This window comes from Drosophila subpulchrella, unplaced genomic scaffold, assembly GCF_014743375.2.
Source record: "Drosophila subpulchrella strain 33 F10 #4 breed RU33 unplaced genomic scaffold, RU_Dsub_v1.1 Primary Assembly Seq90, whole genome shotgun sequence".
Classification (NCBI taxonomy): Eukaryota; Metazoa; Arthropoda; class Insecta; order Diptera; family Drosophilidae; genus Drosophila; species Drosophila subpulchrella.
The window spans coordinates 373,344-394,655 of record NW_023665724.1 but is presented as its reverse complement, the minus strand read 5'-3'; the positions used below and the strand labels follow the sequence as shown (position 1 = coordinate 394,655).

Here is a 21,312-nt window from a genome sequence, read left to right as displayed (position 1 = left end):
TGGTAACATTTAAGTTCTCTCTTCCCTTTTTGCTTTTGACTGTGGCGTGCGTGTGCAACGAAAAGATCTATAAAATAAAACATAAAATATACTTAAATATAAAACACAAGTGTTCTGTTTTGGTGTCTGCTGGGAATTATTCAATATCTGATACCAATCATTAATATAACATTTATTGCGGTCTAGTTTTCAACCAACTTGCATCGGTTAGCATAAACTAATTTCACAATGGAATGCGAAAAGCATTTATTCTATAAAAAAAATTAAAGTCCTAGAAGCTCATAAGGAAAATCTTCTGGACGTTGGATAAGATTTGAGAACTAAGAAGTCAGTATATTTCAGATTAAATCCGCGATCGGTCAATCAATAAAGTAGAAAGCCTACAGTAGGTTGATGCAAAGATTATATAGACTACAAGATGAGTAACAACGATACAACGGGATGTAGGGCAAAACTGTTGGTGTGGATTTTCGTTGTGGATTTTCGATTTTCTTGGTGTGCGTTCACCGTTTAAGATTTTTTGGTTGTGTTAGTGTATAAATATGTGTAGTCTGCTGGAAATCTCAAGGCTCAATCTTTCATTTGACTTACGCGCCCTAACAAAACGCTGTGGGCTGGGGGTCCAATCGCTTAACTGCTGAACTTGTGGGACCTAGTTCAACTCCGAATGGAAAACCCCTTTTGATTAATGTACAATCGGGCTTTTTTTAAACAATCAATTTAAACATGGGTTAAACAAATCATCGATATTTAATACTGTATCATTTTCGGTAATCATGAGGGAAAATCATTTTTATTTCGATAGCTCTACAGATGATTTTGCTTGCAGCAATATAACGCGAGCCGACATTTTGTAGAATACATTGCAAAGGGATCGAACTGCAAAAGCTGTGAAGCAACAAAAAACAGGTAGAATTGTTAAATTCGCCATCCGAAATTTGTATTGCTAAAAAGTTTTCTAAAGATTCGGACTTCGGAAAGTTGATTGCTCCTTCAGATATATTGTTAAATGTGTGTAAAATACATATCAAGGTCTTAAAAAATGTTTTAATAACAATAAGAACCAGAAGACATTTTTAATGATTCATTGCGTAACATGTACGTGAAAGAGAGATTTTTCATCGTGGTTTGATGAATATGATGAGTGCTTTTCACATAAATTGAAAATGTTAGATAAAATAATAAGTCTTTCTGAACAAACATTGCAAGTGGCTAGACCCCCAGATAAATGTAAAAGTTCTTCTTTTTATTGTTATTAAAAACATTTATAACAACCTTGATATGTATTTTAACGACATTAGAAATTATATATGAAAGAGCAATTTCTTTCTTAAGTCCTTATCGAAACATATAAAAAAAAATAAAAAAAGTCCAGCTATAAAAACCAATTTAAAATAACAAAAACTTGGCAAAACAAAACTGTATACATAAAAAAAAATTAGAAAAAACTATATTTTTTATGGTATTTCCTTAGCTCATCTGAGTACCGCGCTGATAAACAGACCCGACGAAAAGCTTTGGCCGCCTGTTTGCCTCTCGCTCACTCCTATGGTTAGCTTGCAGTTTTCGTCGATGTGAGTACTGGGCAAGAGCCCGTTTAGCTTCAACGTCCGATTTCGTTTAAACTTTCCATGTTGACGTGTTTTTGGGTCCTGATTACGGGAAAAATAGTCAAAGTTGGCGCAAATAACGGGATCTTGAAAAATAACGGTAAAAACCGTAAATTTTTGGTTGAAAAACACCTAAAAAAATTTATTTAAATAGGTGAACATTTAAAAATATTGCAATATACAGATAGTTAGATAACTGCATTTAAGGTGATGGGCCTATTTTGACTTTTTTTTACAACATATCGTGAAAATCGCTGCGATTTTCGTTAAAAAAATTTTTCCTTGTGACATTAGGAATGCTTTTTATATAATTTTTTTCAATACATTTTATTTTCGTTTTATAATTTGAATTTAATTTTGTTTTCTTACCTTTATTTTTAGCTACGACAACTGAAAAGCTCTTTCCAACATTTATATTTTGCTTGTACTTTTCATGGTTACGTCCCAAAATAGGACTACGTATGGCCGCGAGTGGTCAGCGCCGGCTAGCTCTAGAGCACTTGGGGTGTGGGTACTCCAACCCTGCCCACACACACGCAACAATAAACAAACAGATGTTTGTACTTCACAACTGCAACAGCTGTCTTACTGCTGGGCCAAAACATTGACGAAATGTGCACAACTATAAGACTATCAAAACACGTGATTATCACAAAACTAACTCCCCCACTTGTTCCCTTCTAGGTCACAGGACACCATTTGATATATTGTGGGCTTTTGGGGGCAACCCCAAAGCCTCTGCGCTCCCACCCGACCTTAGCAGCTGTAGATGTCTCCGACTGCTCCTTGGACCGGTTACCGTAGTTTACCTTGGGACTGTCTACATGTTCCCTCCTCTTCGAGAGATAGGTCTATAAACCTAACTTATTTACAGAATTGCTTCAGCTTTCCGTAAGTAAACCCACCAACCACCGCCCGCCGGGTGCAACAGTCCCACACAGGGATTTGTGTAGACGGATAGAATGTCTGTTTTCGGTTTTTCGGTCCCTACCTAAAAGAACTCTCTTAAGTGGATCCCAGACTTTATGATAATACGCGACCTACTCGACGGTCACTGGAGAGGATTCCCCGTGGGATTAACAAGGGTCCCGCTATACAGTTGCGGTTATGTTTGTTTATGTATTTTTTTTTTGTTTTTGGTTACTTGTTCTTCGGCTTTGATGGTTTAAGTCCTATGCCTCGCCCAGAAGGAGCGATACGTGATAAATAATAGACACAAATATAAAAACATTCGCAGTGAATTGTTGACATACGGCAATAAATAAATTGATTTAAATTAGTGATATAAATAAATAAATAATCGTACAATAAATAGGTTAATTTTTAAGAGTAATAAAAATCCCCTCCCCAACATATACATATTATACAAAAAATATAAATAAATAAATAGCTAAATTAATGGACGACACAACATAAATATAAAAGAATTGTTACGCGCTAAGCCGCTGATCTCTTCCAGCTCCGGTTGGTGACGTAACTCCACCACGTGCTGTTACGCTCGATCGAGTCACTCCAGTCCGGCTTCAGAGACCGTTCTTAGGCGTCGGCGACCGGCGAAAACTTTGAACGAGCGGGTCACTCCTTTTTAATTGACGGCACTGCGTTCGAAATTTTAATTGCAAGTGTCTTGGCGCTGGTCACTTAAACACCGCGACTTCTGTAAGGAGATTGCTATTTCAACGAACCCGCTGCGACTGCGCGCCACCGACACCAAATCTGAACTGATGTAATGTCGGCCATTTGCCTTCCGCCAACCCATGCCGATTACGGACCTCTGTTCCCTGCATTCTGGGTCAATGTCCCTATAACCTACATTCGTCCGGTTTGAATTTGAATTCGCCCCCAACCGACTCCAGTTTTTACGTTGTCCGTCACTGGACCCTAAGCCCACTTTGCATCCCTGGTTTTTCCGATTACTCGATTATTGAGGGATGACGACATAACATCATTTAGACTTTATTATTTTAATTTAGTGTTCTTAAAAATTTTAATGCCGTTAAATGTTAAGCGCAATGTGCCTTTTAGTTCAATTTCTTTTCCTCAGCATAATTCAAGAATCGACGATTGAGCCAACAATTTATTTTTAAATATTTGACAGCGTGAAGAGTCGGGAGCGAGCGAGCAAGTGAGAGAAACAAAGAAACGGCACTCTAAAAACAGGTTCCTATGCAAAAATTAATGTTTGAATTTTAAACCACGAATTCTCATTAAATTAATTAAATGGTCGGAAACGACTCTTTCAGTGCGTTGCAAACTTTTGCCTGAAAAAACGACCTATTCCTATAATTGTCTCTCTCTCTGTAATGCTTTGCCCATCATACTATACCTGGGGCTGCATTTTAAGGAGCCGCAAAAATAAAATCCTTTTGTTCGGACCCTTATGTTCTTATCCACACCGACTCTCAATAGATGAACGATAAACGGTTTCCTTCGAAACGAGCGGTCAGAAAGGGACCGATTCGTGTCCTACGGTCTACCAAAAACCTGAGACCTAGATCACGAACAATACGAGAAATCGGGTTTTTGCTCAGACCCTAAGTGATAGAATATTAATTTTTATGGTCTTCTGACTGAGCAGCCCGATTAGAAAGACCATATCTAATTTGTGCCAGAGAAAGCAGCTAGTCGGTCAGTACGAGGTTGTTGAAATAAAAAAGTGAAACTAGAACGTTTAAAGACCAAAATTCAGTATTTGCGTCGAATCGAAACTGCGAAAAATAAAATAATTATCAATTTCTTTATGGACCATTATAAAAATCTTTTAAACGCCTATTCATATATTTTATTTATTGCTCAGAATTGAGTAAAATGTTCTTACGATAACATGTAAGACTGCATATGGGAACTTTTGTGGTTGAGCACATGTAAGCTTTGCGATTTCCACAACCGCTTACATGGCATAACTGCGAAAGAGGCTGTGCGCGAGGTAATTGAGTCATTAGTGGAAAGTCATGGCCTGGTGGAATTATTATGGTGTTACCTTTTAGAGCGCTTATATAGGTTACTTTTGGATATGACGACTTTTGAAACTTCCTGTTACGAATCAAAGGTCGATGTTTGTTAGTTTCCTGTTTTTTTAATAAGCGTTCCATTGTTTTTTGTTTATCTTTTTCTCGCCGTGCGTTAGCTTGCTGCTTTCGCTTCTGTGATTTGAGTATAGCCTTCTGAATTTCCTCCGCCGTTTGGGGCTTTTCCTTTTCTTTATAGCCACTTGGAAGAGCAAAAAGCTCTTCAACAAAGCCATCAGTTCGTTCATACATAGCACGTTGACGAGCGGTCATTAGTTTGGGGTCTTTTATTTTCTTCAGTTCATCATCAACATTGTCCAGTTTTCCAGTTTCAATGGCAGTAAGCCAACGTTCTTCATCACTGGAAGTTTCGCTATTGTGTCTCCTTTTAACTTTCTTTGCAACAGCGTTGGGCGAAGTAGCAATATGTGCCGACTTTTTAGAGTAAATATTTCTTGAGCGAATGTACGGTAGTTCGAGGATATGGCTGGTTTGTAACTCTGGGGTATCGTAATGCCCCTTTGACTGCGCAGAATGCGACATCAAAAAAGCTTATGATTTTTAGTAGTGCGGCTTGGACGATTTAAAAAGTGATATTTATCAATATTTACTACCTTTTTTCTCCATTAATTCACTTAAATTCATTAAATGTTTAAAGCAGTGTGACCGCCATGTGGAAAAGAATACATTTTTATTTATCGAGAGTGGTCAGCCTGGAAGCAATACAAAATCAAGGCGCTTAAGTAATAGCCTCTGCACACACCCTCTTTAAAATCGCTGTTGTAACTTTAACCAGGTTCCTGTTCCTACAGAGAACCGCTGAAGCGAACAGCTGATAGAGGTAAGCAAACCGTATCCGAAGGAGGAGTGCAAATTTAGTTTGAACGCTACCAAATGGAATATTTTGGAATTATTAATGGCTTTTTATTTAGATAAATAATGTACGTTTTGGTGCAACAAGTGCCAGGTCTTGCCAAGAAAATGTTAATAGCAATATTTAATTTATAGAGCAGATCAATTGCTGGGTTCCGAGTCGTTGGGAGGCACCTTGGCCTGCACCATTCACAATTTCCTTATAACCGCGCCATTGCAGTTCAATTGCATTTCCTTCTCTAAAAAATACCGAAACGCTAAGTACAAAAATCACTTAAACACTTGAAGAAAATACTGAATAGGACACTGGAATACTGAATCGATTTTCGTGTGCGTTCCCATTTTTCGCTTAAGAGAGTTGTACCGACTTTTTTCTGTCTCTTTTCAACACGTGTGTTTCATATGAATGAAAAAGTCGCTGAAGCGGAATTCGGTCGCTGGAGCAAAAGCCCCCACTGTCTGAATAGGGTATAACACACACACGCTGGATTCTTGTTTACAGAGAGAATCGCTGAATTCAAATCCGCTGATTGGCATAAGCAAACTGAAATTGAAGGAGTCAGACGTGCAAATTTAGTTTTCCTTAACAAATAAATCGGATTACAACGCAAAACTAATGATCGGTTGTGCTTATCTTGTGCTTCGTGATGTTTGCCAAATTTGATGGTTGTCAAATGCTTTGTTTTAAACAAGTTCAGCTTAACCGCCGTGCGGTTTTTATTTGGTTATTCCTTTATCCCTTTTTTTGTGTTGTTCCCAACCCTCTGTAGTCTTTCTCCCACCTTTTTCGTCAATAACTGTTGTCTTGCATAGCTTAATTTTTGTCTCTTCGCACAAGCCACGCTCAATCAATAGGAGAGTTTTTCTCTCGCTTTTACTTTGTGATTTTGTATGCTAACATTTTGCTTTGTTTATTCCTGTTTCAAATTGACTGATGAATTTATAATTTTTATACATTTATATTTGTTTTGTTTTTTGTTTTTTCTTTGTGCCTAAAACGCTGTGCCGCTGTTGACGTCAGCAGAGCAGTCGGCGCAGCGTAGAAGCGTGCAATAAAGAGAGGCAGATATTCGGAGATTTCCCTCTCTTTCTTGTCTTATAATCTGCCTTCACTCCGCGCTCGCAGAGACAAATTTCGGCCGGTCCGTTTTTTTTTTTGCGTCTCTCCGTTATGTTCGTCTAGCGACTAATATTTCGGCGGAAAATTTTCGTGGAGCAGCGACATGTGAATGCCCTAATATATTAGAAGCATTATTGTATATCGAAAAAAACAACAGATATTGTTTTATAAAAGTAAATTATTTGATAATAGTAAAATTTAATAAATTGAATTTATTTTACTTATTATAGATTTTTATTACAATATAATTTTTTAGATAAGTTATAGAAATTTAGTCCGTTAAAACTGATTTAAATACTTAAAACATTTTAGTATTAACATTTAAAAAAAATGCATCACTGTGGACGGCAGTACACGTAGTGGCGAAGCGCGCAAGAGAGCGTGTGAAGACAACTACTATATATAGCCGCAGAATAGAAAATCTGCCATTATGGTCCGATCGTAACGAGTGATACACCAATCGAAAGGTATTGCAAAAACCAAGAAGATTGCATACCAAGAATTTAGAAATATAGATTTGTTTGGGAGAAAATGTGGTGAAAGTGTAAAAATAAAATTTTAGAAAATTGGAGCTGCTGGATGCGGTGGGGCTAAAAACCCCCGGCTTTTTGGCTAGTTTTTTCTTACTAAGAATACGCGTCGAATGACACCTCATTTGCTGATATCCGATGTCCCGTTCAAAAGTAATTCAAAAAACAAGATTTTCTTCTTCCCAAAATGAAAATGTTTGTCCATTTGCTTGTGGGTTTGTATGCATCCCATCTTAGTTTTAGGGTTTTGGAAGCCCTATGGGTGTATAAAGTAGCTTGAAATAGATAACGTTTGTTCTTCGACTTTTGGAAAAACCCGCTAGTTTAGCGGAAAAAAAAGCCTGATTTAATATGGTTATAGTATCTAAACAACTAATGCTACAGAAACGTGCTATACTAAACTATAATAAATTTATGTATTCGGCACGCTACAAAAGAAAATTTAAGTGTAGGTAAATAAATATTTACTGTTACGGGCCGAAATCATAAATTTAATATAGGCTATTTATTTTATCGAATGTAATATAATTTTTCGTCACAATTGTTGATATCAGAAATTTTTGTTAAAGGCGCGTTTGCCACTACTTTTTACCTCGTCAAGAGTTGTTTTTGTTTGATATCAGAAGTTATTTTTTGCTCAGAAGTTTAAGCTGTCAAAGAAACGGTCAGAGAAATAATGAAATAATTATTTTTAAAAAAAGTTTGCTTTGTTGATTTTGATCGTATTTTCTTTTACTCTGGGATAAAGAATATTTTAACTTTTCAGAATTACGAAATTAATTTTACACAAATATCACTGAAGCTAGCAACAATCCTTAAAAATTTAACATGGTGTTACTATCATTGATTATTTCTTATAGCTGCAAGGGTATACAAACTTCGACATGCCGAAGTTAAATTTCTTTCTTGTTTTTGTTTTAATTTCTGTTTCCACCAGCAGACTCATCTTTTTAAAGTTACTCCAATTGATTTGTTTCCTTTTCAGACCCTTTGTTGATTCTGAACGTATTTTCTTTTACTCTGGGCTATAGAATATTTTTTACTTTTCAGAATTACGATTTTAATTTTACACAAAAATCTGACGACTATAATATTTTGCTGAATGCGGTGGTGTCAGGACACGAATAACATGGAACCGGTGTACAAGTGTTCAAATTTTAAGGTAGGCTACCTAGGTATACCCGTTTTTCCTATTTTACATTACAGAAAAAACCATATTACTAACATTGATTATTTCTTATAACTGCAAGGGTATACAAACTTCGGCTTGCCGAAGTAAACTTCGTTTCTTGTTTTTTTTTACTTTTTGTCATCCGACAGATTCTTTTGGTTTTATTTGATTTCATTTTGTCAAAAAACACAGCTGCTTGACAGTAAGACCATGATACATGCATTGCTGGTGAAGTTTGAAAACTTCGGTCACACTACAAAGAATACGATTTTTCAACTAGTAAAACTCTTACTAGGCATAAGCCTAGTACTCACATCGACGAAAACCGCGAGCTAACCATAGGAGTGAGCGAGAGGCAAATACGCGGCTAACGCTTTTCGTCGGGTCTGTCTCTACCAGAAAAAATACCAGATTTAGCGAGTGAATTTCGATGAACGCCGTTAGCCGCGGCCCAATGAATAAGAAATTTAATCTTTGGCGGTGTGCGGGCAAAGGCGGTGTGGAAACTTAGAATTAACAAGAAAGGAATTTAACTTCGGCAAGCCCAAGTTTGTATACCCCTGCAGTTAAAAATATTAAATTTAAAAATAGAAAAAATGATATTCCCAATAGTATAAGATAATGTGTCAAGAAACACCGAAGCTATAATTTGTTTCATATTATTTTCCCACCATTTTTCCAATCGTTTCTATGGAAGCTATATGGTATAGTCGTCCGATTTTGATAACATTAAATTCGAAATTCAGAACTAATTTAAAATTGTTATTTCCAAGCGAAGGAGGTTTTATGTTAAAAAAACACCGAAGCTATAATTTGTTTCATATTATTTTCCCACTGCAAGGGTATAAAAATGGAATTAAAGCCCCAAAATCGACTGCAGGAGGTCAGTGCATATGAAATAGGACGCCTTATACAAGCTGTTGCCCGTGATTGCGGGACTTCACCGACAGCAAGCAATACCACAATAGGCAAATTCGCAGAATAGTTGAAGTGAAGTAGAGAATCCCAGTGGGAAGGAACATGCCGAGTGTGACCTCGCTCCCTTTAGCGGAGCTGGAGGACGCGCTGGCTTCTACAGGAATGAGGAAAATAGAGCGCCCGCTAAGGAACAATTGGAGAATCTATAGCCAGCCATTGCCAGGAAGCTGGGCGGAACAACCCCCGTTTTCAATCCGGCTCCCATTTCCTCAAGGTCCAATATGCTCATTGGGACTCGGAGCTGGATTGAGGTGACGCGGGAAAGATGGCGAAGCATCCGTGGGACAAGAAGGAAGCTTTAAACTACTAATTTACATAAATAAAATCATTCGTTGAACATTCCATTTATTTATATTTTTATTTCTTTGTGCACCAGCAGACTTTTCTTTTTTAAATTGCTCCAAGTGATTTGTTTTCCGTTTGTCAACAAACCAAGCTGCTTGACAGTAAGACCATGCTAGACGCATTGCGGGTAACCTTTAAATACGTCGGTGACACTACAAAGAATAGGATTTTTAGTCGATCTCAGATCGTATTCAAGTTTTCAAAGTTCTACCACAGTGTATGCACCATGTTCTTACTGTCAAGCAGCTGGGTTTGTTGACAAACGGAAAAGAAATCAACTGGAGCAATTTAAAAAAGAAGAGTCAAGACTCAAGAGCTATACTATTGAGATTTGGCGTGCAGATTCCTGAGCTTCCTACGCAGCGCAAGTTTGTTTCAGCAGAGTGCCACGCCCACAAACCGCCCAAAACTGTGGCTCCTACAGTTTTGATGCTAGAATAAAAATTAACTTTAACTGAAAAGTATTGCTCTCTTCAATACCTATCGATTGATTTAAAAAAAAGTTTGCCACGCCCACTTTAACGCCCACAAACTTCAAAAAATCGTAAGTATGAACGTGGATATCTCGGAAACTATCAAAGATAGAGAATTGGGATTTTCGATTGAGATTTCGTAGCCTTGTACGCAGCGCAAGTTTATTACGAAAATATGCCACGCCCACAAACCGCCCAAACCTGTGGCGCCCACAATTTTCATGCTAGATAAAAAATTTTAACAAAAATTTGCCACGCCCACTCTAACGCCCATAACGCTTAAATCTGTCTACCGGCGGTAGGTGGCTCATTTCAATCTCGCTTTGCTGCTTGCATATCTCCATTTCCCTTTGGTCCCTTTAGCTGAGTAACGGGTATCTGATAGTCGAGGTTCTTCGAAATTCACTCGCTAAATCAGGTATTTTTTCTGGTATTTCCTTAGCTCATCTGAGTACCAAGCTTAAAAACAGACCCGACGAAAAGCTTTATACGCGTATTTGCCTCTCGCACATTCCTATGGTTAGCTCGCAGTTTTCGTCGATGTGAGTACTAGGTTTTAAGAGTGGAGTTGTAGAGCAGATAGCGGTTCCACTCAAATAACTTATGAGTGTTTTCTGGCAGTAATGTTATGATATAATGCATACGGCCTTTGATCCAAACTCGGTCAAATTTTTGGGAGACATGGAGGAATGTCGCACTACAATTTGAATTTGTAAAGGCTTTACTAATTTCTGCTGCTGACCTACTCGATAGTTCCGTGCCTTTCCCGGAACTATTTGGACAGGCGCGATAATAAACTTATTGGCCTGTACGATGAGGGAATCGTGTGGTTGGGAAAGACCACACGATTCCCTCATCGCACAGCTTCGGTATCATTATGACCATAGATTTTTTTAATTTTTTTTGGAAAGTACCCAAGCTTGTGATCCCGATCCACTGCTCAGTTTGGAAGTTCAATTATCATTTTTGGGGCTATAAAGTCCCCTCCTGGCGCCATTTTGGTTCCAGTTGCTTTCTAATGACATTTACGATTTCACGTGTTTGAAAGAAAATCGGCTCTCTTGCATTTTTAGTGCGAAGCGAAGGTAGATCGAAACAGATTGTGGCGGAGTTTGGCTGAAATACATTTCATAGGTGTTGAGCAAAGCTTTCTTCTCTGTCATCGCCGCTGTGGGTTCAAGTACTCAAAAGTTTCTAATCGGAGTGACATGCTTTGTTCTGGTCGGCGACAATTTCTCAATGTACCGGCGCTGGGCAAGCTATTCTGTTTCGCATTGTAGCCTTTTACTGCTATAAAGCAATCTCCGAGTGCTTTACCATCCGGATGATCAGTGCAATACGAATTGAGTCATTTCAAGAAACCGTGAAACGCCTCTGGAAACGCTTTCCAAATAGATGTCCAAAGACAAGACATCCATTATTTAGATGGTTGGGATTCGATCATCTTTATTAGAGTGTTTGGATTTTGCATAAGGTTTTGCAGTGTTGTCTTAATGAAGGACATAAAGACCATCATTCTTTGTTGTAAGGTTAACAACACGGCTTCGATATTATTCGGTATTTGTCCAATTGTTAGAGGTGCAGAAACATCGATGTTTTTCGATGTTACATCGATGTTTGCCTGTTAAAACATCGGAAAAGCATTGTTTTCTGCACCTCTACTATCCATGTCAATCAGTATAGCCGGTTCCGCTTGTTGTTTGTTGTTATAGCCGATTTTGGTCCTCGTACTTAAATTTGTTTTGTATCTTTAATGGGCGCTGCAGAAGTTGACAAAGCTTCTGAATTCGACCAATTGGTGACGGTGACCGTTGATGTTGTTGTTGCCGTTGCTGTTGTTGCTGAAATTAACGAGGTCACTGCGCTCTTGGCTGGTGAGACATTTCTCGAAGCTGCTGGTGGTGTTCTACACAGCAAGCTCCATGAAGTGGGAGTTCGGGTAAGAGGGTGGGAGAACAAGATCGCGCTCCTTTACTGTCAGTATTCAGTAGGGTGTTATGTCCCAAAATAAGACTACGTGTGTCCGCGAGTGGGCAGCGTCGGCTAGCTCTAGAGCACTTGGGGTGTGGGTACTCCAACCCTGCCCACACACACGCAACAATAAACAAACAGATGTTTGTATATTGTGGGCTTTTGGGGGCAAACCCAAAGCCTCTGCGCTCCCACCCGACCTTAGCAGCTGTAGATGTCTCCGACTGCTCCTTGGACCGGTTACCGTAGTTTACCTTGGGACTGTCTACATGTTCCCTCCTCTTCGAGGGATAGGTCTATAAACCTAACTTATTTACAGAATTGCTTCAGCTTTCCGTAAGTAAACCCACCAACCACCGCCCGCCGGGTGCAACAGTCCCACACAGGGATTTGTGTAGACGGATAGAATGTCTGTTTTCTGTTTTTCGGTCCCTACCTAAAAGAACTCTCTTAAGTGGATCCCAGACTTTATGATAATACGCGACCTACTCGACGGTCACTGGAGAGGATTCCCCGTGGGATTAACAAGGGTCCCGCTATACAATTGCGGTTATGTTTGTTTATGTATTTTTTTTTTTTGTTTTTGGTTATTTGTTCTTCGGCTTTGATGATTTAAGTCCTATGCCTCGCCCAGAAGAAGCGATACGTGATAAATAATAGACACAAATATAAAAACATTCGCAGTGAATTGTTGACATACGGCAATAAATAAATTGATTTAAATTAGTGATATAAATAAATAAATAATCGTACAATAAATAGGTTAATTTTTAAGAGTAATAAAAATCCCCTCCCCAACATATACATATTATACAAAAAATATAAATAAATAAATAGCTAAAGTAATGGACGACACAACATAAATATAAAAGAATTGTTACGCGCTAAGCCGCTGATCTCTTCCAGCTCCGGTTGGTGACGTAACTCCACCACGTGCTGTTACGCTCGATCGAGTCACTCCAGTCCGGCTTCAGAGACCGTTCTTAGGCGTCGGCGACCGGCGAAAACTTTGAACGAGCGGGTCACTCCTTTTTAATTGACGGCACTGCGTTCGAAATTTTAATTGCAAGTGTCTTGGCGCTGGTCACTTAAACACCGCGACTTCTGTAAGGAGATTGCTATTTCAACGAACCCGCTGCGACTGCGCGCCACCGACACCAAATCTGAACTGATGTAATGTCGGCCATTTGCCTTCCGCCAACCCATGCCGATTACGGACCTCTGTTCCCTGCATTCTGGGTCAATGTCCCTATAACCTACATTCGTCCGGTTTGAATTTGAATTCGCCCCCAACCGACTCCAGTTTTTACGTTGTCCGTCACTGGACCCTAAGCCCACTTTGCATCCCTGGTTTTTCCGATTACTCGATTATTGAGGGATGACGACATAACATCATTTAGACTTTATTATTTTAATTTAGTGTTCTTAAAAATTTTAATGCCGTTAAATGTTAAGCGCAATGTGCCTTTTAGCTCAATTTCTTTTCCTCAGCATAATTCAAGAATCGACGATTGAGCCAACAATTTATTTTTAAATATTTGACAGCGTGAAGAGTCGGGAGCGAGCGAGCAAGTGAGAGAAACAAAGAAACGGCACTCTAAAAACAGGTTCCTATGCAAAAATTAATGTTTGAATTTTAAACCACGAATTCTCATTAAATTAATTAAATGGTCGGAAACGACTCTTTCAGTGCGTTGCAAACTTTTGCCTGAAAAAACGACCTATTCCTATAATTGTCTCTCTCTCTGTAATGCTTTGCCCATCATACTATACCTGGGGCTGCATTTTAAGGAGCCGCAAAAATAAAATCCTTTTGTTCGGACCCTTATGTTCTTATCCACACCGACTCTCAATAGATGAACGATAAACGGTTTCCTTCGAAACGAGCGGTCAGAAAGGGACCGATTCGTGTCCTACGGTCTACCAAAAACCTGAGACCTAGATCACGAACAATACGAGAAATCGGGTTTTTGCTCAGACCCTAAGTGATAGAATATTAATTTTTATGGTCTTCTGACTGAGCAGCCCGATTAGAAAGACCATATCTAATTTGTGCCAGAGAAAGCAGCTAGTCGGTCAGTACGAGGTTGTTGAAATAAAAAAGTGAAACTAGAACGTTTAAAGACCAAAATTCAGTATTTGCGTCGAATCGAAACTGCGAAAAATAAAATAATTATCAATTTCTTTATGGACCATTATAAAAATCTTTTAAACGCCTATTCATATATTTTATTTATTGCTCAGAATTGAGTAAAATGTTCTTACGATAACATGTAAGACTGCATATGGGAACTTTTGTGGTTGAGCACATGTAAGCTTTGCGATTTCCACAACCGCTTACATGGCATAACTGCGAAAGAGGCTGTGCGCGAGGTAATTGAGTCATTAGTGGAAAGTCATGGCCTGGTCATAGAGTAATTATGTATAGAGGCGCCATTTGCTCTGTCCCTCTCTTTCGAAATTGAGGCTATGATGCCACCTAGGCGAAAAAAGCTTATTTCCCCTCTTTTTAAAAGTTTGATCGAACTTGTAATTCTTTCCCACCTCATTCTGCACCGCTCTCGCTCACTGTTTTGGTTTTGTAATTAATCGTAAACCCTATTGCTGTTGCTTCGCACCTAAGTTAGCTTCAAACTTGGCCTTGAATTGGCTCGTAGCAAAGGTTGGGCAGAGGTTCGGGCAGAGCTATTGGCGCCTCTATATAGATTCTTACTCTATGGCCTGGTGGAATTATTATGCTGTTACCTTTTAGAGCGCTTATATAGGTTACTTTTGGATATGACGACTTTTGAAACTTCCTGTTACGAATCAAAGGTCGATGTTTGTTAGTTTCCTGTTTTTTTAATAAGCGTTCCATTGTTTTTTGTTTATCTTTTTCTCGCCGTGCGTTAGCTTGCTGCTTTCGCTTCTGTGATTTGAGTATAGCCTTCTGAATTTCCTCCGCCGTTTGGGGCTTTTCCTTTTCTTTATAGCCACTTGGAAGAGCAAAAAGCTCTTCAACAAAGCCATCAGTTCGTTCATACATAGCACGTTGACGAGCGGTCATTAGTTTGGGGTCTTTTATTTTCTTCAGTTCATCATCAACATTGTCCAGTTTTCCAGTTTCAATGGCAGTAAGCCAACGTTCTTCATCACTGGAAGTTTCGCTATTGTGTCTCCTTTTAACTTTCTTTGCAACAGCGTTGGGCAAAGTAGCAATATGTGCCGACTTTTTAGAGTAAATATTTCTTGAGCGAATGTACGGTAGTTCGAGGATATGGCTGGTTTGTAACTCTGGGGTATCGTAATGCCCCTTTGACTGCGCAGAATGCGACATCAAAAAAGCTTATGATTTTTAGTAGTGCGGCTTGGACGATTTAAAAAGTGATATTTATCAATATTTACTACCTTTTTTCTCCATTAATTCACTTAAATTCATTAAATGTTTAAAGCAGTGTGACCGCCATGTGGAAAAGAATACATTTTTATTTATCGAGAGTGGTCAGCCTGGAAGCAATACAAAATCAAGACGCTTAAGTAATAGCCTCTGCACACACCCTCTTTAAAATCGCTGTTGTAACTTTAACCAGGTTCCTGTTCCTACAGAGAACCGCTGAAGCGAACAGCTGATAGAGGTAAGCAAACCGTATCCGAAGGAGGAGTGCAAATTTAGTTTGAACGCTACCAAATGGAATATTTTCAGCGCTTAATGAATATTTTATTACTATTAATGGCTTTTTATTTAGATAAATAATGTACGTTTTGGTGCAACAAGTGCCAGGTCTTGCCAAGAAAATGTTAATAGCAATATTTAATTTATAGAGCAGATCAATTGCTGGGTTCCGAGTCGTTGGGAGGCACCTTGGCCTGCACCATTCACAATTTCCTTATAACCGCGCCATTGCAGTTCAATTGCATTTCCTTCTCTACAAAATACCGAAACGCTAAGTACAAAAATCACTTAAACACTTGAAGAAAATACTGAATAGGACACTGGAATACTGAATCGATTTTCGTGTGCGTTCCCATTTTTCGCTTAAAGCCTAGTACTCACATCGACGAAAACCGCGAGCTAACCATAGGAGTGAGCGAGAGGCAAACAGGCGGCTAAAGGTTTTCGTCGGGTCTGTTTTTCAGCGTGGTACTCAGATGAGCTAAGGAAATACCAGAAAAAATACCAGATTTCGGGAGTGAATTTTCGATGAACGCCGTTAGCCGCGGCCCAAAGAATAAGAAATTTAATCTTTGGCGGTGTTCGTGCAGAAGCGGTGGGGAATTTAAAAATTTTAAATGGAAGAAAAACCCCAAAAACGGTTAAAGGAGGTCAGTGCAGATGGAAAAGGACGCCTAATCCAAGCTATTGCCCATTATTGTGGGATTTGACCGACAGGAAGCAATACCACAACAGGGGCAAATCCGCAGAATAGTTGAAGTGCTAGAGGAGATCCACTAGAGAATCCCAGTGGGAAGGAACATGCCGAGTGGGACTTCGCTCTCTACATGGACATCCTGCCGGGCGTGTCCTGGCAAAGAAAGTAAGATCTAGCCAAAATAATTCGGTTGCGTTTTACTAATAGAAGTATCTTTTCAGCAGAACCACCAGTAATATGATCTCCGAAGACCTCTCCATTAGGACTCCGTACACCATATCCACCAGCTACTTGGCAGCTTAAGCGGAGCTGGAGGACGCGCTGCCTTCGACAGGAAGGAGGAAAATAGGGCGCCCGCTATGGAACAGTTGGAGAAGCCATGTCCAGCCACTGCCAGGATGCTGGGGGATTCCTGCAGCATCAGCGGATCAACCCTGTTCCCAATCCGGCTCCCATTTCCTCAAGGTCCAATATGCCTTGGGACTCGGAGCTGGACTGCGGTGGCGCGGGAAAGATGGCGAAGCATCCGTGGGACGAAAAGGAGGCTTTAAACAACTAATTTACATAAATAAAAACATTCGTTGAACATTCCATCTATTTTTAATTTAATTTCTTTGTGTACCAGCAGACTCCTCCTTTTTAAATTTCTCAAATTGTTTTGTTTTCCGTTTGACAACAAACCCAACTGCTTGTCAGTAAGACCATGCTACATGCATTGCGGGTGAACTTTGAAAACTTCGGTCACACTACAAAGAATAAGATTTTTCGACTAGTGAAACTCTTAGCCGATCTGAGTACTAGGCTTAAGAGAGTTGTACCGACTTTTTTCCGTCTCTTTTCAACACGTGTGTTTCATATGAATGAAAAAGTCGCTGAAGCGGAATTCGGTCGCTGGAGCAAAAGCCCCCACTGTCTGAATAGGGTATAACACACACACGCTGGATTCTTGTTTAAAGAGAGAATCGCTGAATTCAAATCCGCTGATTGGCATAAGCAAACTGAAATTGAAGGAGTCAGACGTGCAAATTTAGTTTTCCTTAACAAATAAAACAACTTCAGCGCCAGCGTGTGAAATGTTTTCAGCTGTCAATGTTTATACCCGTTACTCGTAGAGTAAAAGGGTATACTAGATTCGTCGGAAAGTATGTAACAGGCAGAAGGAAGCGTTTCCGACCCCATAAAGTATATATATTCTTGATCAGGATCACTAGCCGAGTCGATCTAGCCATGTCCGTCTGTCCGTCTGTCCGTCTGTCCGTCTGTCTGTCCGTCCGGATGAACGCTGAGATCTTGGAAACTATAAGAGCTAGGCTATTGAGATTAGGCGTGCAGATTCCTGAGCTTCTTACGCAGCGCAAGTTTGTTTCAGCAGAGTGCCACGCCCACTCTAACGCCCACAAACCGCCCAAAACTGTGGCTCCTACAGTTTTTATGCTAGAATAAAAATTTTAACTGAAATGTATTGTTCCCATCAATACCTATCTATTGACCTAAAAAACGTTTGCCACGCCCAATTGAACGCCCACAAACCGCCCACAAACTGCAAAAAATCCTAAATATGAACGCGGATATCTCGGAAAATATCAAAGATAGAGAAATGGGATTTCAGATTTAGATTCCGTAGGCTTGAGCGCAGCGCAAGTTTGTTACGCGAATATGCCACGCCCACTCTAACGCCCACAAACCGCCCAAGCCTGTGGCGCCCACAATTTTCGTGCTAGATAAACAATTTTAACTGAAATGTATTGGTCTTATCAATACCTATCGATTGATCCAAAAAAACTTTGCCACGCCCACTCTAACGCCCACAACGCTTAAATCTGTCTACCGCCTGTAGGTGGCGCGTTTCAATCTCGCTTTGCTGCTTGCATATCTCCATTTTCCTTTGGTCCCTTTAGCTGAGTAACGGGTATCTGATAGTCGAGGTACTCGACTATAGCGTTCTTCCTTGTTTCTTTATTGCTATTAACAAATAGGTCAAAGATACGAGTTCCATTCATGGTGAATTCAATAGGACACTTTGTGGGCAAACAGTGGCCCCAAGAGAATTTTCACAAATTCTAGCCATTCTAACCATTGTGGCCAATTCTGGGAGATACACATGTGTTTTTAAGCTTGAGCAAACTAATATATCTTTTCATTATGATCTGTTGACTCCTGAGCCCGATTTGGCGGTGCTCATGATCGGTTGTGCTTATCTTGTGCTTCGTGATGTTTGCCAAATTTGATGTTTGTCAAATGCTTTGTTTTAAACAAAGTTCAGCTTAACCGCCGTGCGGTTTTTATTTGCTTATTCCTTTATCCCTTTTTTTGTGTTGTTCCCAACCCTCTGTGGTCTTCTCCCACCTTTTTCGTCAATAACTGTTGTCTTGCATAGCTTAATTTTTGTCTCTTCGCACAAGCCACGCTCAATCAATAGGAGAGTTTTTCTCTCGCTTTTACTTTGTGATTTTGTATGCTAACATCTTGCTTTGTTTATTCCTGTTTCAAATTGACTGATGAATTTATAATTTTTATACATTTATATTTGTTTTGTTTTTTGTTTTTTCTTTGTGCCTAAAACGCTGTGCCGCTGTTGACGTCAGCAGAGCAGTCGGCGCAGCGTAGAAGCGTGCAATAAAGAGAGGCAGATATTCGGAGATTTCCCTCTCTTTCTTGTCTTATAATCTGCCTGCACTCCGCGCTCGCAGAGACAAATTTCGGCCGGTCCGTTTTTTTTTTTGCGTCTCTCCGTTATGTTCGTCTAGCGACTAATATTTCGGCGGAAAATTTTCGTGGAGCAGCGACATGTGAATGCCCTAATATATTAGAAGCATTATTGTATATCGAAAAAAAACAACAGATATTGTTTTATAAAAGAAAATTATTTGATAATAGTAAAATTTAATAAATTGAATTTATTTTACTTATTATAGATTTTTATTACAATATAGTTTTTTAGATAAGTTATAGAAATTTAGTCCGTTAAAACTGATTTAAATACTTAAAACATTTTAGTATTAAGCCTAGTACTCAGATCGGCTAAGAGTTTCACTAGTCGAAAAATCTTATTCTTTGTAGTGTTACCGAAGTTTTCAAAGTTCACCCGCCATGCATGTGGCATGGTCGTACTATCAAGCAGCTGGGCTTGTTGTCGAACGGAAAACAAATCAATTGGAGCAATTTAAAAAAGAAGAGTCTGCTGGTGCATAAAGAAATTAAAATTAAAATAAATTAAATTATTAAATTAAATGTTTTTATGTATGTAAATTAGAAGTTAAAGGCTTCCTTCTCGTCCCACGGATGCTCCGCCATCTGTAGTCCAACTCCGAGCTGGCCAATAATGGCTGGTGATAGCTCCTCCAGCTGTCCCTTAGCGGGCGACCTTATTTCCTCCTCCCTATAGAAGCCGGCGCATCCTCTATCTCCGCTCCATCACCAGCTGCCAAGTAGCTGGTGAAGGAGGAGTCCTTAATGGAGCTCATCGGAGATCGTGCGATGTCCCATGTTCCTTCCCACTGGGATTCTCTAGTGGATCTCCTCCAGCGCTTCAACTATTCTGCGGAATAGAAGCCGGCGCATCCTCTATCTCCGCTCCATCACCAGCCGCCAAGTAGCTGGTGAAGGAGGAGTCCTTAATGGAGCTCATCGGAGATCGTGCGATGTCCCATGTTCCTTCCCACTGGGATTCTCTAGTGGATCTCCTCCAGCGCTTCAACTATTCTGCGGATTTGACCCGTTGTGGAACTGCTTCCTGCCGGTCAAGTCCCACAATAATGGGCAACAGCTTGGATTAGGCGTCCTTTTTCATTAAAATTAAATTAAATTTTTTAAATTCCCCACCGCTTCTGCACGAACACTGCCAAAGATTAAATTTCTTATTCTTTGGGCCGCGGCTAACGGCGTTCATCGAAAATTCACTCGGAAATCTGGTATTTTTTCTGGTGTTTCCTTAGCTCATGTGAGTACCGCGCTGAAAAACAGACCCGACGAAAACCTTTAGCCGCGTATTTGCCTCTCGCTCACTCCTATGGTTAGCTCGCGGTTTTCGTCGATGTGAGTACTAGGCTTTAACATTTAAAAAAATGCATCACTGTGGACGGCAGTACACGTAGTGGCGAAGCGCGCAAGAGAGCGTGTGAAGACAACTACTATATATAGCCGCAGAATAGGAAATATGCCATTATGGTCCGATCATTAAAATTAAATTAAAATTTTTAAATTCCCCACCGCTTCTGCACGAACACTGCCAAAGATTAAATTTCTTATTCTTTGGGCCGCGGCTAACGGCGTTCATCGAAAATTCACTCGGAAATCTGGTATTTTTTCTGGTGTTTCCTTAGCTCATGTGAGTACCGCGCTGAAAAACAGACCCGACGAAAACCTTTAGCCGCGTATTTGCCTCTCGCTCACTCCTATGGTTAGCTCGCGGTTTTCGTCGATGTGAGTACTAGGCTTTAACATTTAAAAAAATTCATCACTGTGGACGGCAGTACACGTAGTGGCGAAGCGCGCAAGAGAGCGTGTGAAGACAACTACTATATATAGCCGCAGAATAGAAAATCTGCCATTATGGTCCGATCGTAACGAGTGATACACCAATCGAAAGGTATTGCAAAAACCAAGAAGATTGCATACCAAGAATTTCCAAATATAGATTTGTTTGGGAAAAAATGTGGTGAAAGTGTAAAAATAAAATTTTAGAAAATTGGAACAAAAACAAGATTTTCTTCTTCCCAAAATGAAAATGTTTGTCCCTTTGTTTGTGGGTTTGTATGCATCCCATCTTAGTTTTAGGGTTTTGGAAGCCCTATGGGTGTATAAAGTAGCTTGAAATAGATAACGTTTGTTCTTCGACTTTTGGAAAAACCCGCTAGTTTAGCGGAAAAAAAGCCAGATTTAATA

The 21,312-nt window shown here is 39.7% G+C and overlaps 3 protein-coding genes and 1 long non-coding RNA gene across 8 annotated transcripts; 2 read left to right on the top strand and 2 right to left on the bottom strand.

The window, feature by feature from the left end:
* Positions 1–1,468: 1,468 nt before the first annotated feature.
* LOC119562743 lies at positions 1,469–4,382 on the top strand. Its single transcript, XM_037875950.1, has 3 exons — positions 1,469–1,710; positions 1,992–2,117; positions 2,295–4,382. Exons 1-3 carry the CDS (start codon positions 1,632–1,634, stop codon positions 2,465–2,467), a joined length of 378 nt encoding a protein of 125 aa, XP_037731878.1. The 5' UTR covers positions 1,469–1,631; the 3' UTR covers positions 2,468–4,382.
* LOC119562741 lies at positions 2,863–5,300 on the bottom strand. 2 transcript variants are annotated; one of them, XM_037875946.1, is made up of 2 exons: positions 4,591–5,300; positions 2,863–4,318 (listed from the first exon to the last, which is right to left on the bottom strand). In XM_037875946.1, exons 1-2 carry the CDS (start codon positions 5,159–5,161, stop codon positions 4,296–4,298), a joined length of 594 nt encoding a protein of 197 aa, XP_037731874.1. In that variant the 5' UTR covers positions 5,162–5,300; the 3' UTR covers positions 2,863–4,295. The 2 variants fall into 2 exon arrangements, with proteins under 2 accessions (XP_037731874.1, XP_037731873.1); XM_037875945.1 differs by lacking the exon at positions 2,863–4,318 and adding an exon at positions 4,391–4,525.
* Positions 5,301–5,971: 671 nt separating this feature from the next.
* Positions 5,972–9,621, top strand: LOC119562744. 2 transcript variants are annotated; one of them, XR_005222003.1, is made up of 3 exons: positions 5,972–6,199; positions 8,192–8,303; positions 9,154–9,621. It is a non-coding gene; the product is annotated as an uncharacterized LOC119562744 (long non-coding RNA). The 2 variants fall into 2 exon arrangements; XR_005222002.1 differs by having other exon boundaries at positions 5,988–6,157; positions 9,154–9,620.
* Positions 9,622–12,778: 3,157 nt separating this feature from the next.
* LOC119562742 (INO80 complex subunit B-like) lies at positions 12,779–15,530 on the bottom strand. Of its 3 annotated transcripts, none has more exons than XM_037875949.1 (2): positions 14,825–15,530; positions 12,779–14,234 (listed from the first exon to the last, which is right to left on the bottom strand). In XM_037875949.1, exons 1-2 carry the CDS (start codon positions 15,393–15,395, stop codon positions 14,212–14,214), a joined length of 594 nt encoding a protein of 197 aa, XP_037731877.1. In that variant the 5' UTR covers positions 15,396–15,530; the 3' UTR covers positions 12,779–14,211. The 3 variants fall into 3 exon arrangements, with proteins under 3 accessions (XP_037731877.1, XP_037731875.1, XP_037731876.1); XM_037875947.1 differs by lacking the exon at positions 12,779–14,234 and adding an exon at positions 14,286–14,482 and having other exon boundaries at positions 14,801–15,530; XM_037875948.1 differs by lacking the exon at positions 12,779–14,234 and adding an exon at positions 14,307–14,441.
* Between the last annotated feature and the right edge of the window lie 5,782 nt (positions 15,531–21,312).

Excerpts from the sequence above, each read along its gene's own strand:
- LOC119562743 (XM_037875950.1), top strand. The coding sequence starts at position 1,632 with ATGTTGACGTGTTTTTGGGTCCTGATTACGGGAAAAATAGTCAAAGTT. Across the intron at positions 1,711-1,991 it reads CGGGATCTTGAAAAATAACG|CTACGACAACTGAAAAGCTC; the intron begins GTAAAAACCGTA and ends CTTTATTTTTAG. Across the intron at positions 2,118-2,294 it reads AGCTCTAGAGCACTTGGGGT|GTCACAGGACACCATTTGAT; the intron begins GTGGGTACTCCA and ends GTTCCCTTCTAG.
- LOC119562741 (XM_037875945.1), bottom strand. The coding sequence starts at position 5,161 with ATGTCGCATTCTGCGCAGTCAAAGGGGCATTACGATACCCCAGAGTTA. Across the intron at positions 4,526-4,590 it reads CTATATAAGCGCTCTAAAAG|CCTCTTTCGCAGTTATGCCA; the intron begins GTAACACCATAA and ends CCTCGCGCACAG.
- LOC119562742 (XM_037875947.1), bottom strand. The coding sequence starts at position 15,395 with ATGTCGCATTCTGCGCAGTCAAAGGGGCATTACGATACCCCAGAGTTA. Across the intron at positions 14,483-14,800 it reads CAGCATAATAATTCCACCAG|GCCATGACTTTCCACTAATG; the intron begins GCCATAGAGTAA and ends CTCTATGACCAG.